The sequence below is a fragment of the Notothenia coriiceps genome, unplaced genomic scaffold (genome assembly GCF_000735185.1).
Source record: "Notothenia coriiceps isolate Sejong01 unplaced genomic scaffold, NC01 NC01_scaffold00024668, whole genome shotgun sequence".
NCBI lineage: Eukaryota > Metazoa > Chordata > Actinopteri > Perciformes > Nototheniidae > Notothenia > Notothenia coriiceps.
This window is the reverse complement of record NW_011357369.1, coordinates 1,371,870-1,385,966: the sequence shown is the minus strand read 5'-3', so window position 1 is coordinate 1,385,966 and position 14,097 is coordinate 1,371,870. Positions and strand designations below refer to the sequence as shown.

Below are 14,097 nucleotides of genomic sequence, written 5' to 3'. Positions count from 1 at the left end.
TCCTTTCTTCCCTGCACCACATCTGCACATCTGTCATTCGATGCTCTGCAGTATCTCCCTAACCTCTCCTCCCCCCCCCTCCTTCCCCTCAGACTGTCTCACGCGCTTCGCACATCACACATTTGAGGAACTATAACGACGTCAGAGATTTGCTATTCAATGAAATAGTATTCCTGTATTGATACAGCTTTTCAAAATCAAAATTCCTTTAATAGTCCCACAGCGGTGACATTTACAGTGTTAAAGCAAAAGTGGCCTAGCAGGTACAAAACAAGGCATGCAATAATAAAATGAAAAGCACACATTGGTGATGAAATTAAAATAAAGACAAATAAGTACCTAACCATGGCTAAGAAATGTGTTGCAGCAATTTAAGTAAAACGTACCATAAATAGCAAAAGGGAAGTATTGCAACCTTAAATAAAGTTTGGGGACATTTATCAAAAACATGTTTTTAATTTTTTTTTAAAACACTCAGAAAACAGAAATACAGTTATTGAGATTCAATTTGCCCTGCTCACAGGCTTTTCACGTTTGTGAATACTAAACAAAGAAAAAGACAGAGTGAGAGGGATGTAAGGTGTTTGTTTGTGGGCACTTGCTTTGGCCTCACAGAGCCTGAGGTGCCAAGGGAATAACTGGATGACGTGGGTTGTGGCCTGGGCAGGAAACATGGGGAGGAACTTGTGACTTTATATTAAGTGCCGGGGCGGTTAACAGGAAAAGATAACCTGTTTCTGTTGATATAGCAAGGAAGTGTGAATACTTGGCACATGCAAGATGTGGCAGAGAGGAACACGCCGCGATGCTTTCCACCTCTCTGATTGACTGGCTTACTGGTATTTCCTCAAGTTCAATGTGGTTTTGTTTGGGTGGCGTGTGGGACTGTTACAGGAATGCTTTCAGGGACATTCCTGCTGTAACTGAAAAGGTGTTTCTTATGCAAGCAGAGATACTGTTGCATCATTGTGGCCACACAGGGAAGTCTTATCTCTGCCCTTCTGAATAACTGACCTTGTTATCTGTGGTCCTTTTTGCAATGCTCACAAGTAACAGTTTAGTTTCGGCAGACATAGTCTCCGAGGAGTTGTTCAGCAAAGACTCAGTGCTGATGAGCCTTTTAGAGAGAAATTACATTGCATGATGAGACATTATCTGGCAAGAGGTTGTACGCAGGACAGAGAGATTTGATTAAGTGGTGCTGTTGACAAGACTGCCAAAGCCTAACATTTGTAGTAGCTATACCCTTTTTCTAAATGTGTATTTCACAAAGAAAATGTGTCAGGCTTAAAAAAACAACAGAACATGTTGTCACTGTGTGTGTGGTGAGATATGATGTCCCATTGTATGAAGAAATACAAAATAAGAAATCCCCATGTTTCAAAAAATTCCACATAATAAAAAAAGGTTGTTTACACCTCTCATTGCTGTAAAAGGCTCTCACTAAATAGAAGAAACCAGTTTTCCCACTGCAATGCTCTAACTAAATGACACACACACACACACAAAAAAACACACTCACACCACTCAGCAACTGCATTTTTGGAGGGAAGTTTTACACTTTATTTCAATTAATTTAGTTTTGTCATTTGATAACAAAATGTTTAACCATGGGCAACCAACATTTTCACACTCTCCACAACAATATGCTTCAATTTAGTTTTTATGTTTTCAAAAATACCTTATCAATTAAAAATATAATAATATTAATTGTTATAAAAACATAAAAAATACTACATTAAAAAGCAAAGATGCAAGAACCTGTTATTACAAAAAAAAATGCATTAGGAGCTCCTTATTCTTGTTCAAAATATTCAAAACAGTTAACAATGGTGCATTTTGAGGACTGATGATTGGCTGACACACACACACACACACACACACACACACACACACACACACACACACACACACACACACACACACACACACACACACACACACACACACACACACTCCAGCCAATCAATCAGTTAATCCAACAGCCACCAAGTCAGTCAGTCAGTCAGTCAGTCAGTCAGTCAGTCAGTCAGTCAGCCTCTGTTTGGGCAGGGTGGAGGCTCCTAGACGGGCCCTTTGTCTGGGCAGAGGAACCCCAGACACAACAGTGGCCGGCCCTGGCCCCTCACAATGGCCCTCCACACAAAAGCCCACACACTGGGACAATGGGCTGGGCTCAGAGTGGGGGTGGATGGCTGAGCTGAGGTTACCCACCTGCACACTTCAGGACCGGACCCCCACCCCCCCACACACACACACACACACACACACACACACACACACACACACACACACACACACACACTGCTGCAGTTGTCTTCCTGTGTCTGTGGCAGGAGGACGAAACATGGAGATGCCGTGCAGTGAGAGCAATCATTTGGTTTCTACAGCAGAAGATGTGCCATGACAGAGAGTCAGACACATGTGTAGTAAAGTTACCTCGGGTCAAAGAGCGTTTAGTCACGGATTAGGGCTCTGCTGCTGCCACACATCACTCACAATGACGATATGTTTTTTGTAAAATAAAACAATATTAAAAGTTTCATTACAATAAACATTGAGTTGTTTTGAAGCATTTAAGTCATGTGATGCCCCTGTGGGTTCATCTGGAGAGGGTGTGGCTGTGCTGCATCCAGCCTCTTCAACACACATGTCCATACAATCCTTACCCTGCATTTACACTGCTGATACCACTGAAATCCACACCTCATACTTTGCTTTGCTTGTTTTGCACTTAATTAATTTGGTTGATTTGAATGTTTTGTTTAAATATATTTTGTTAAACGTGGATATGGTGTGTCATAGCAAATGGGGGCTCGTTCTACGGGTTATTTGTAGAAAGTTTGGTTAAAAGTGTGTGTAGTGCTAAGAGCACATGGTGTCATTGAGCAGCTGATTAGTTGATGTGGTCCAGTTGTGTGCTGGCTTGGCGCTGCTATTTTGGGGGACACATCATGTCTTTTGTGTTTCAGGAAGCCTGTTTGACATGGCGTCAGGTTTTGCGTGCCAATCAGAGGGTTGCTGTTTGAAACGCTTTTGTAAAGGCATAAGTGGCGTTTCCCCTTGGGTTGCGTCTGTTTGTTTTTTTCATAGTGTTGTGGCGAGGTGGTTAGTGTCAGCTGTTTACGGACAGCTGTCTCGGGGGCACGTCCGCGTGATTTTGTGGTGTTGCCTGCGTGCAGGTCGCTCCACAACTCCACCGGGTTCCAATGACGATTTTGGTTCGGTAGTGAGGGGGAGATTCTCAATTGGGTTTGTCTTTTGCCCATCGTGTTGGCAGGTTAACACTTTGCTTTCTGATTGTGTGTGTGTGTGTATGTATGTATGTATGTATATATGTGTATATATATTATTATTATTTTGGGTTATGGAATCCCAAATACCTGCCCGGTGATGTATCTTGGGAACATTAAGGATGTTGTGATGGGAGGCGATCTATACTTGATTAATATATATATTATAAGGTTATTTTACGGTAGGCTCATTTAATATTTTTATCCCATCGCTAAATATCTTGGAAAAAATATAATCAATAACTATCGAGCATTTAAAATATAAAATTATATAATATGATATTTAAATCATGAATTCTTTAAACAAATAAAAATAGGATTTCAAAAAATACACTTCCAAAGTTGAATTCAGTGTCAACACTACTCGTAGCACATTTTGCAAAGATGTGTATTTTTCCAATAAAATATAAATAATGTCACCTTATTAATAGCAGAAATTATGTAAGATTTAGATGAACATGTACTATAGTTTAAAACAAACCAAAGAGAATCATAAGTGAAAACACACTGTTCTCTCACACACTCACTTGTGTAGACACACACACAAATACCAAAACACACACTGACAGAAATACTGAAGCTACTAAAAAAATAAAATAGTTGCCGTATTTCCCCCAACAGTTTAGGATCGTATTCTGAGCTAAAGGCACTAACATTCTTCTTTTCCATGAAAAGTTACTGAATGTGACTGGCTGCAACAAGTGGTCTGCTTTCCACACTCCTTTTCATTGGATAACCAAAGTGTCAATCATCAGTCAGCACAAAAACGCTTGTGGATTCATATTAGGGAGTATCATTACATTCATCAGGATGCCTGCAAGAACTTTCAAAAGTGTGTTTTGGATTTTAACAGTGATAAAAGGTTGTTTTAAATGTTCTGCAGTTATTTAATTAGGTTTAGCTTGGGGAATAAGAAGGTTTAACAGATAAAACCAAACAGTGTGTGTGTATGCATTCCAGGGTGTATTTACACCAAGTGTAAAAAGCAACAAGTCAGATTTAATTTTCTCTTTTAATTGATTGCAACACTTTATAACCACATTACAAAATGCACATCAAATATTTTATCAGGCTCAGTTTGCAACCTTGTTGATAAGAAAACAAAACTACCAAAAATATGCTTTTACAAAAAAGACAAATATAATAAAGTAAATGCCACTTTGGATAACCGTAATCAAAAACCCATTTTTATTCTACATAAAAAAAGCTTGACATAAATAAGTTAGTATAATTTCTCAGTGTTTTTACAAAATTATGTACAAAGGTACATTGCAAAGATTTACACAAATACACAGGCATGGTGACTGTATTTCAGATACGAGCTGTGTACACTGGTCTCTTTGAATATAACCCACACTTTAGGCAAATAAGGGAAGCTTTTAGACACTCACATTTGCATCCTCAGCAGGCTAACAACATTGGTGAAATAATTACAAATGAAAATTTAAGTAAAAGTTATCACAAAAAAATGTGAAGTCGATTAAGGCGCACAGGCTGTACTAACCATGCTGAAGCAACCATGTATTTGGTATTGTAGGACATTCAAACCTCCTCTCTGAAGAGCATTAAGGCTGATGCAAGAGTCAAATATATTGTTGGGGAGAGGATGACTTTACAACACAAGCTGTGCAGTGTGCACAGCTTGTGTTGTAAAGTCCTCCTCTCGGTACGGTCTTTGTCCTTCAATATCTGAGTACCTCAATAAATCAAACACCATTACAATGTGGCTGAGGTTTGCAGGAGAAAAATAGGTCATATTCCAGGATTTAACTGATGCTAAAAGCACCGTTCACAAAATAAATAATGGGGTTATCAAAAGGAAGTCCTAAGACGTGTTACATTTTTTTTCCTGTGTTGTTTTCCAGGGGCAATGGATACTATGAGACTCTGCACTACGTGACACTGAAGTGAGGACAAATAAAAAACAGATGAGCTACATTTGTACCGTTCTTCACAGCTGAGTTAGGAAGATGACGGAGTGAAGATACACTGTTAAGAAACTGTAAGAATCCATGATTTTCTTTAAGTTGTAGCAATTAGGGACTTTGTCCAAGTCACACTGCTTTTCAGAAAATAAAATAACAAAAAAATTATAACAGCATTTTGGAAACACGTTATCAAACTACACTGCAATTCTTCAAGTCAAATCAAAATTCACACCTTTTTACATAAAGGATTTGTGTTCAAATCATGTTTTCGTATGTGCTACATATGGAGAGAAATATAATATAATATGTATATTTATTTACACACAGGTAGTAAAAAAAAAAGGAGCAAAAAAGGAAATCAAACCTAATTGCACACTGCTACATTGACTGCTTTTAGAGGCAGTAACTTTTTTAATTGAGTGCCACAACTTTAGTGTTTCTATTCAGTGCTTCAACAGCGTCCTCCCCCGTCTTCTGGAGAGCTGATATGTTTCTGATGCTGTGTAGTTCCTCTTCCAAAGTCGGCCAACACTGAGGTTTCCCACGTACAAAGGGGGAATACATCTTCGGCTCTGTGGGGAAAATTGAATAAGAGAAAAGTAAGAGGCTGTACGGTCGAGACAAACTGCTTCATGCAACACTTGCAGAAAACCTTTGCACATGAGTGAGAATTGAGAGAACAGTGCATAGTTTTCTAGAAATAAAAAAATGGCGCTTTTCTATTTGCTGGAGGAATAACTTTAAAGCAGCAAAACAGTATCCAGAAAGAAAATAAATGCACTACAATTTCCATTGGCTGAATTCATGCAATTTTTCTGTTTGCTCATTCATTTGACTTTATGCAAAATCTTACAGGATTAAAAATAGCAGGTGTGATTACAGATCAGCACTTGCACTGTCTTCTACGCTTAGTAATATATAGGATTTTTAAAAAGGTTGCCACCATAATGGAAAAGCATGCATGTAAAGAAAAATGTAACAAACTTGCGTTTCATTTTCTTCATCAGAAACATGTTTTGAATATATTTCAGTGCTACCTTAAAAAGACCACCAGTTTTCACAAATATAAAATACACTACAAAAGGAGACGTGGGTGTATTGTACTGCTCTTCTGCGTTGCCTATTCCAATCCTGCCACTACAATGCATATCCTCCCTCTGCCGTGACCCACACGCGCACTTGTTTTCAGAGCTGCGCGGCTCTTCTGCACACTCTCCAACGGAGACAGATGTGTGTGTGTTGTAACATTAGTGTGCAAAGTGTGTGCAGCACTCACACATACACTCACAGAGACCAGCCCCTTCCCGTCCCTGCGCCGAGGGCAGTGGCTGCTGACGTGTTACTACTACACTGTTGTTCAGCACTTGTTGTTTACAGTTCAGAGGGAGACTCAGGCTCGCCGTGGCACGCACAGCTTGTAGTAAAGAGGTGAAAATGTGCAGCCGCGGCTTTCCTGGTCTTACTCAGAACCCTCTTGCATCGATTATAGTAAATCGAAAGAGGTTTGAGTGAAGAAATACAACTGAAAGTCTACCTGCTGCCGTAACCACTTTTACTCACACCAACACACTATTACTAGCGTACTATATGAATGGAGAAGCCTGACAACAGTACGTTGCATGTCAAAGCTGCACACAAGCTTAAATCCAAATTTGAATATTATTCCATCTAAATGCAAAATAACTTGCATTAAGGAAAAACAGCGTATTCCATAAAAATAAAAAATAAATTCACAGCGTTTTCTTCATTTACTTCTGGCTTTCGAGACAAACAGCTGGAAGAGGGGGACGCTACGTTAGTCTTAATTGTCTACACTGACGCTCATAGAGAACCAACTATTGTAACATCATGGAGAAGCCCATTACGTTATTTTTAGGTTGCATAAAATGTAATTCTTACCGTTTCTGGTCTTCACGTTTGCCTCTTGGGACTGGTTTTTCTGGGTGTTTTTTCTGTCGAGTGGCTCAGACTTGGACAAGTAACCTCCTCTGAGCTGCTGTGTGACCTCTTATTCTGGGCCGAGGGCTCTGCAAAGGCAAAGGGAAAAGTCAGTGAAAACTACTGAAAATGCATAAAAAATAAAATGATGTCCAATGTAACTGAACTTCTGCATGCTAGCCCACCATTTCCCATGATGTTGCATTTTATAAGATAATACAAAAAAATGTCCCTAGTGCTTTTAAGCCTGATGGGCGACATACCCCCACTGTGATCGATCTGTTGCATAAGCACCAGCCGGACTACCTGCTAATTTAACACACAGAGGTGAAAATATGAGTAATTTTGGTGCAAATTAAGTACCGTGGCATGCAGGTCTTTTCCTCAGCCCGGTGCACTGCTCCGTGCACTCCATCTGCCCGTCCGCCCTGTCCGTGTCTTCGGGCACCACAACACAGTGATGGTTCCCGTTTAGATCCACATTATTCCCGGCGGAGCAGACGCTCTTCTCCCTCCGCGGCTGCCGGTTGTAGAAACTCGGCACGTCTCTGCTATCCACTACCTCCCACTCAAGCCTGCCGTGAGACAGCGGCGTGTGATTAGAGAAGTCGAAGCCCCACTTGGCGGTGGCAGCCTCTTCCATCTCCCGCAAGTGTCCCTTTAAATCCCTCTTTAACTCTTCGTGATCCAGCGAGCCGAAGAGGCTTCTGCAGGCGGACGGTTTCGGGTGATCCGACACCCGGGAGTCCGTCCGCTCCAGCGTCGGGCTCCCGTTTGATAGTCGAACATCTGACATTTTCCCCCAAAAGAAAAACTATTTTTTTTTTTAACAAACAGCCGTACAGTTTTCACAACACACTCAAAAACAACGGGTATCTCCTCGTCGGTTGAACAGGCTCCAAAACAAGCGTAAAACGACTTATGCCATGCATTCGTCGGGCTGGAAACGGTAACGGTCGCGGTGTTTTCAAGCCGAAAGTAGTCTCCACGGTTCATCAAAACAAAGTGCCCAGGAACTGAAGCCTCTGTCAGTCTGGTCCCGTAGTGAGAGGAACTGTGGACGAACCTCAGTACCCAATATGGCGATTGAGAGATGTACTTGGGATCTGAGTGGAGATTGACTAAAGGGGGAGGAAAAAAAAGATTGACACACAGAGCTATTTAAACGCAAAGAAGGTCGCTCATTGGTCGAGGCGCTTAAGCCCGCCCCCTCTCTTAAGGGGGAACAGCTAGTTGCACCAGGCTCTAACGTTCAGCACGTATGGATGCTACACCGAAATCAACGTTGTTCTCATCTCCACTCAAGACGGTTTTGAAAAATATGTTTAAAATAAATTGTTACTGTGAAAACAGTTGCAACATAACCTCTAAATTAAACATTTGTTGACACTCTTAAAAAAATACACGTTGCATTTGACTTTTGGACCAATAAGAATAGTTGTTAATCAGTTAACATGTTTTCAATGCAAGTGACCAAATGAGAAAAAATTCTAAAAGCTGACTTTGGCTTAGATTTAAATATTTACATAATATAGCACAATGGAATTTTTTGAGAAATCACAACAGTTTTAGACTTATGACAACTTTGTTTTTCATTTTAGATTACCCTATTCCTTTCATACATCTAAGGCCTAATTTCTTTAATTAAACAATACATTTTTTTAATATCTTAAATACATATACAAATCAGAAAAAAATTAATATATATAGAGAGAGAGATATAACTGATTCTGGAAAGCTAAAGCCTCAAGGTGTAGTGGTCACTATTGAGGAAGGTATAACCCCCCCCCATCCATCCACGAACAATCCAACAATGCCCAGCATGTAAAAACAAATCTGCAAACTGGGTAAAAGGGTATCCTTATGATATGGTATTCCCACCAATTCTCTGGAGCTGAGAGGTAAGTCAAGGTCAGCACACACCAGAGTCCGTCCTCATCTCCACCGGCCCCCAGGAGAAAAGTGAAGAACAGATGTACAAGAACTAGAGAGCCTTGAAAATATTTTTCCAATTCAATAGTCTGCAAAGGCAAGAAACAAGAACAAAGAATGACAGGCAAAGGCCCAGCATGCTGATAGTACGAGTTATTTACACCACAGTGAACACTGTACTGCAGGGGAAAAGGAAATGCCAAACCCTTGACATTTTTAAAAATAAATAATATAATTATCACATTTTTGGATTCTCCAAACAATCTTCAAAGTGGATGTGTTTTTTGGGGAATTTATCCAAATCCTCATTCTTTTCTTTGTGCTACAGTTTACACCTTCGACCAGTAAGACCGAAAGATCAGCCACAATAAGAGACATGTGGACCTCATGTTCACATAAAGATGAAAAAACAAGATAAGCCTAAAATAGAACTATATACTGTTTGCGAGAAATTATGCAACTTCATTTTACCGTCAGCTATTAATTACCTGTTGGGTCAGCAGGGGAAGAAGCGCAGCTGTGGGTAATATCACCATTATGACTTGGACAATGCTGCCCTCTAGTGTTCACTTTCCAAAATCTCTTTAGCAGCAGCAGAAAGTCAGCAGGCCACAATCTTTATATCAAACGCTTTTTAATACCATAGCTTTAGTTAAATGTCTGTACATATACATATTTATATGACAATATTTGGCCTAACTCAAGGTTTTAAGCCAAAAAAAACAAGAATGTCCCAAAATATGAATCCATCCACATCATGACTGATCTTGCAGAGGTAGTCACCTACCTTCCCAATCAGTCCATCAAAGGTAAGGTCAAACTGGTCCTGTGTGAGAGCAGCGTGACGGCCTCAGAGACTGAGCCACTTGATGATGTAGAAGTTCTTCTTGCCCACTTTGAGCAAGGAAAGTCCATTTGATAAGATATGGAGTTTGGGGATCAGCACCTGCTCTGGTTTGTCCACACACATGTGGTTGATCGACACGGCTCCCGCCAACACCATTTGATACCTGCACACAAACAATTAAAACAGTCAGTTAGTGCACAGTTTATGCTAGATAATAAGTGATGCTGTTCTTTGTTTCACATCATTTATATATGTATGTATCAATTGTATATATTTAGTTTGAATATAGCATGCTGAAAAAAAGTCATAGTAAAGTATTCCATTATATAGTCTTAGACAATAAGGTGCATTTTCACTATTGATGAAATTGTGTTGCCAACATTTTTCTTTAAAGATCGTAGTTGGTACTGTTGATCATAGAGTTAAGCAATTGACTCCAGAACAGAACGTCTCTGTAGTTCTCTACATGCTTGAAAGGGAAAGTTGTTTGGTGTGTTGCTTTCTGAAACCCTCACTCTTAAGTGCAGCTTAATCCTACAAACTGGACCTTTAACCAAACACAGTGCTATAGTCGCTTTCCTCAACCAGAGCTGACCCCGAAATATTGTGAGATGATTTAAGCTCCAGATTATGATATCAGATAGCTTTTGGACTGTGGCTTTAAAACAGGACAACCTACCCTCTGGGTCCCTCTGGGATGGCGTTGACGCTGCGACAGGCGTCTACGACCGTGGTCCCCGGCTCCAACAACAGCTCGTGGAAGGGAGCCTCCCTGAAGAGCTGCTGAAGCTCCTCGTCACTCATTTCCTCCAAAGCCTGCACGCTGCTGTGGTACAGCGCGTTTGTACATCTGGAAAAAGAATATACAATATAACTGTTCTTGTCTGAGGATTACCCCCTGTGCAAGAGCCGGGTTCACACCGCGTACTTTCCAGCACTTAGTGCCCCGGCACTTATTACCCCAGGGCACTAGATACCAATCGCGTTCACACCGGAGTACTTTTCCCTGAGGGAAGATTACGCAAATTAGCCGTATTCTGCCACCCGGAGTCCCCGGCCGGAAGTAGAAGCTGCCTTCCGGCCAGAACGCCGACACCTCCTCATCTCCACCGCTACCATGTTTTTTTTTTTGTGTTGCCCTAAGTTATTCTCTCTCCGTTGGTGCGCGGGGCTAATGCTAGTACTAATAATGCTAATGCCACAAATACAATGGCGGCTTCACAAAACTTTTTCAGAGTTTTACGGGGCGTGGTTTGCAATTCGCCCAGCAAATCAGAAATTGGTACTTTGTTCTCCCCAGGATAGTACCACCTCTATAGTAGGCACTAAAAATAGGGGTAAAAGTTCCCGGCACTAAGTACTCCATTTTGGTGTGAACGCAACATAAGGGGTACTAACGGAACTAAAGGGGAAAAGTACTCCGGTGTGAACGCGGCTAAGGAGGTCAGAGGTCATGGGGCAATCACAGAAGAGTGACATTTTCAGTTATAGCCTTTTATTCTCAAACTGAATGAGTTGCTGCTCCCTTAAACCCAATTCAAAGAAAGTATGTATCAGAATCAGAATCAAGTTTATTGCCAGGTACGTTTACACATACAAGAAATTTGATTTGGTATCTGGTTGTGCGAACATAAACAATCTGAGAAAATAAGCTGCAATAGTAGGTACAAAAATAAATGTATAAGGATAATAAAAAATAAGTATTTTTAAGAAACAATTTAGCATTAAAAAAAGAACACTAAAGACAGGTATTTACACTAAATTTAAATAAACAAAGAACCTTAAAAACTAAAACACTTGAATGAATGAAAATATGATAATATGGCAAAATGCAGTGAATTATATTAGAATGTAGAAAGTAGCATAAATAAAAGAGCATTAAATACTAAATACAGGAAAAGCACATATAGCGTGTTCTCACCTCTTTGCACTCTCGAGGCCTTCCTTCCCATGCACCAGTTTGGTCACCTCTGCGGCCAGACGTTTATGTGCGAGGCGTTTCTCTGGATCCTCTCTCTGCTGCTCCATCACCCTCTCCACCTCCGCCAGAGGCAGGAAGGTGAACAGCTTCAGGTAACTGCAATAACAAAGCAAAAATATTCATAAGCCAAAACAACCAAGTACTGTATTTAAGTACACTTGTGTGGTACATATTGCTCCTTCCACCACTGTGCAACAGGCTTAATCTTCACCTACTGTTTCACGATGGCGTCTGGCTGCCTGACTAAGAACTGGTAGAGTTCGAAGGGAGACGTCTTGTTTCTGTTCAGCCACACTGCGTTGCCGGCGGTCTTCCCCAGCTTGTCCCCCACAGTGCTGGTCACCAGAGGGAGGGTCAGGCCGTACACCTCCTCACCGCTCACTCTGCAGAGAAAAAAAAAAAACACATTTCAGACTGGAATCAAACAGTGATGATCATGTTGTGTTTTCAAAATGTTGTTTGATTTCAATCCAATTGTGATAAATTGTGCCGAACAAAGACAAAAACATTAGCCTATAGTTAGAAAGGATTTCCTGGTGAGATGTTACATCAAATTGTCCAGCTGCTCAGTGCCTCCAAATTGAATCTTACAGATTTGTATTTAGTTATGAAGTTAGAAATCATAAATTGTTTCTAATTAACAAAAGACCACATTCGGTTCATAAGTTCCTGACCTGACCAAGGGTTAGCCAATATATCTATATTATATAAACATTTTGGACGCCCGTATCATTACCAGAACTCCTTCCATTGATCATATCACTCCGGTTCTTCAACAACTTCATTGGCTCCCGTTAAATACCGCATCGATTTTAAAATCGAAAATCACCTTTCAAGGCCCTTCACACTCTTGCACCTCCATATCTCTCTGAACTCCTTCACATCTACACTCCCGACTCTCGTGCCCTCCGATCTTCCTCTGCTTCCCAACTCCTGTACCTTCTGCCCGCCTGCCCGACCATGGGGTCAGAGCCTTCAGCCACTTCTGCCCCCCGTCTCTGACTCGTCTCGCCACGAGACATCCGCAATTATGGACTACTCTCAACTTTCAAATCCCAGCCTGAAACCCACCTTTTTAAACTGGCGTATTCAATATCTAATTCTTCAAAACGGATTGAGTCGTTTTAAGTCTTTGTTTTTTCAAGTCTTGAATTAGCTGTGTTGATGCTTCTTTGGTTGCTTGTTTTTTAATTATGCTCTGTAGAGTCGTCCTGAGAGCTTTGAAAGTGCCCATAGAACGGTACAAATGCATTATTTTATTATTATTAAATATAGTAATATGAGCCCAGATATCGATTTAGATTTGAGTTTTATTTTCTCTTGGTTTAAAGGTTGCTTTACAGTGAGGTATTTTTCTGAAGTGCGAATAGCTGTAGTTTTCACTATTATTTCACCCACTTGCGGACAATAAAGCCACAGTTACTGATTACTTAAAATCAAAAGCAGCAATGCCATATAACGCTAAAACGTGACAATGTTGATATTACCCAGGCCCTACTCTGAACACTCAAGCAGAGACATAGCACAAACTTTTATCTATTATTTAATTAGGAAGGCCTTACGTGAAGTACGTCATGTCCAGACATCAAGTTGCCCAGCTGGCGGAAGCCCCCAGCGGATCTTGCAGCCGAATGCTGGGAGTGGTGAAGTCATAGCCTAACATCTGGAGGTGAACCCGGAGGCCCACCCGTTCCGTGCTCCAGCCGGTCTGCACGCTTGTGTCGTGCCCAGCAGGTGCCCCATCCGGAGGTGTGCCCCCTGGCTCCGACAGGAAGCCCACCACGCGTTCCAGTCCTCTGTACCAGTGCAGGTTTATTTAATACAGTCACCAGTGCCCACTTCTTGTAATGTCGCTGAAAGTGCACTTCGTGTTGGTTGTGAAAATCCTCTGGATACTCTCCCGTATGCTGCGGGTGTTCTCCTCCACAACCTCCGGCAGACATCCGCTCCCTCTCGCTCGTTCCCGCTTGGTCTCCGATTTGTGCCGTGCTCCCTCCGAGCCACGAGGAATGGTGCCCGGCGCTGCGGATAATGCAGCAGGCCGATGATAGCGAGCAAGTTGCCCACATGGATGGCTGTCGGCCGTGGGGTCAAAGCGCAAGTATCACGCGACACCTGGACTGGAAGCAGCGAGTGAAGCCGCCTGAGCTGCGTCTTCTGGGGAAGATTTCTTCAGAA

At 41.4% G+C, this 14,097-nt stretch overlaps 4 protein-coding genes across 5 annotated transcripts in view; all 4 read right to left on the bottom strand.

Moving 5' to 3' along the window:
• The window catches only part of hsh2d (hematopoietic SH2 domain containing), a 364,522-nt gene that overhangs the window by 22,686 nt on the left and 327,739 nt on the right, over positions 1-14,097 (bottom strand). The window lies entirely within an intron of this gene.
• The window catches only part of si:ch73-138n13.1 (protein piccolo), a 129,899-nt gene that overhangs the window by 16,286 nt on the left and 99,516 nt on the right, over positions 1-14,097 (bottom strand). The gene's annotated exons all lie outside the window — the stretch shown is intronic.
• On the bottom strand, positions 4,287-8,280 carry cdkn1bb (cyclin dependent kinase inhibitor 1Bb). The gene is made up of 3 exons (XM_010782855.1): positions 7,523-8,280; positions 7,121-7,248; positions 4,287-5,793 (listed from the first exon to the last, which is right to left on the bottom strand). Exons 1-2 carry the CDS (start codon positions 7,953-7,955, stop codon positions 7,133-7,135), a joined length of 549 nt encoding a protein of 182 aa, XP_010781157.1. The 5' UTR covers positions 7,956-8,280; the 3' UTR covers positions 4,287-5,793; positions 7,121-7,132.
• yars2 (tyrosyl-tRNA synthetase 2, mitochondrial) overlaps positions 9,709-14,097 on the bottom strand; it is a 16,345-nt gene continuing 11,956 nt past the window's right edge. Inside the window, exons 2-5 of the mRNA XM_010782857.1 lie at positions 12,135-12,302; positions 11,860-12,015; positions 10,618-10,788; positions 9,709-10,101 (exon numbers count right to left, since the gene is read on the bottom strand). Of these exons, the coding sequence (XP_010781159.1) occupies positions 9,942-10,101; positions 10,618-10,788; positions 11,860-12,015; positions 12,135-12,302 (655 nt within the window). The 3' untranslated portion in view covers positions 9,709-9,941. The remainder of the gene's footprint in view (positions 10,102-10,617; positions 10,789-11,859; positions 12,016-12,134; positions 12,303-14,097) is intronic.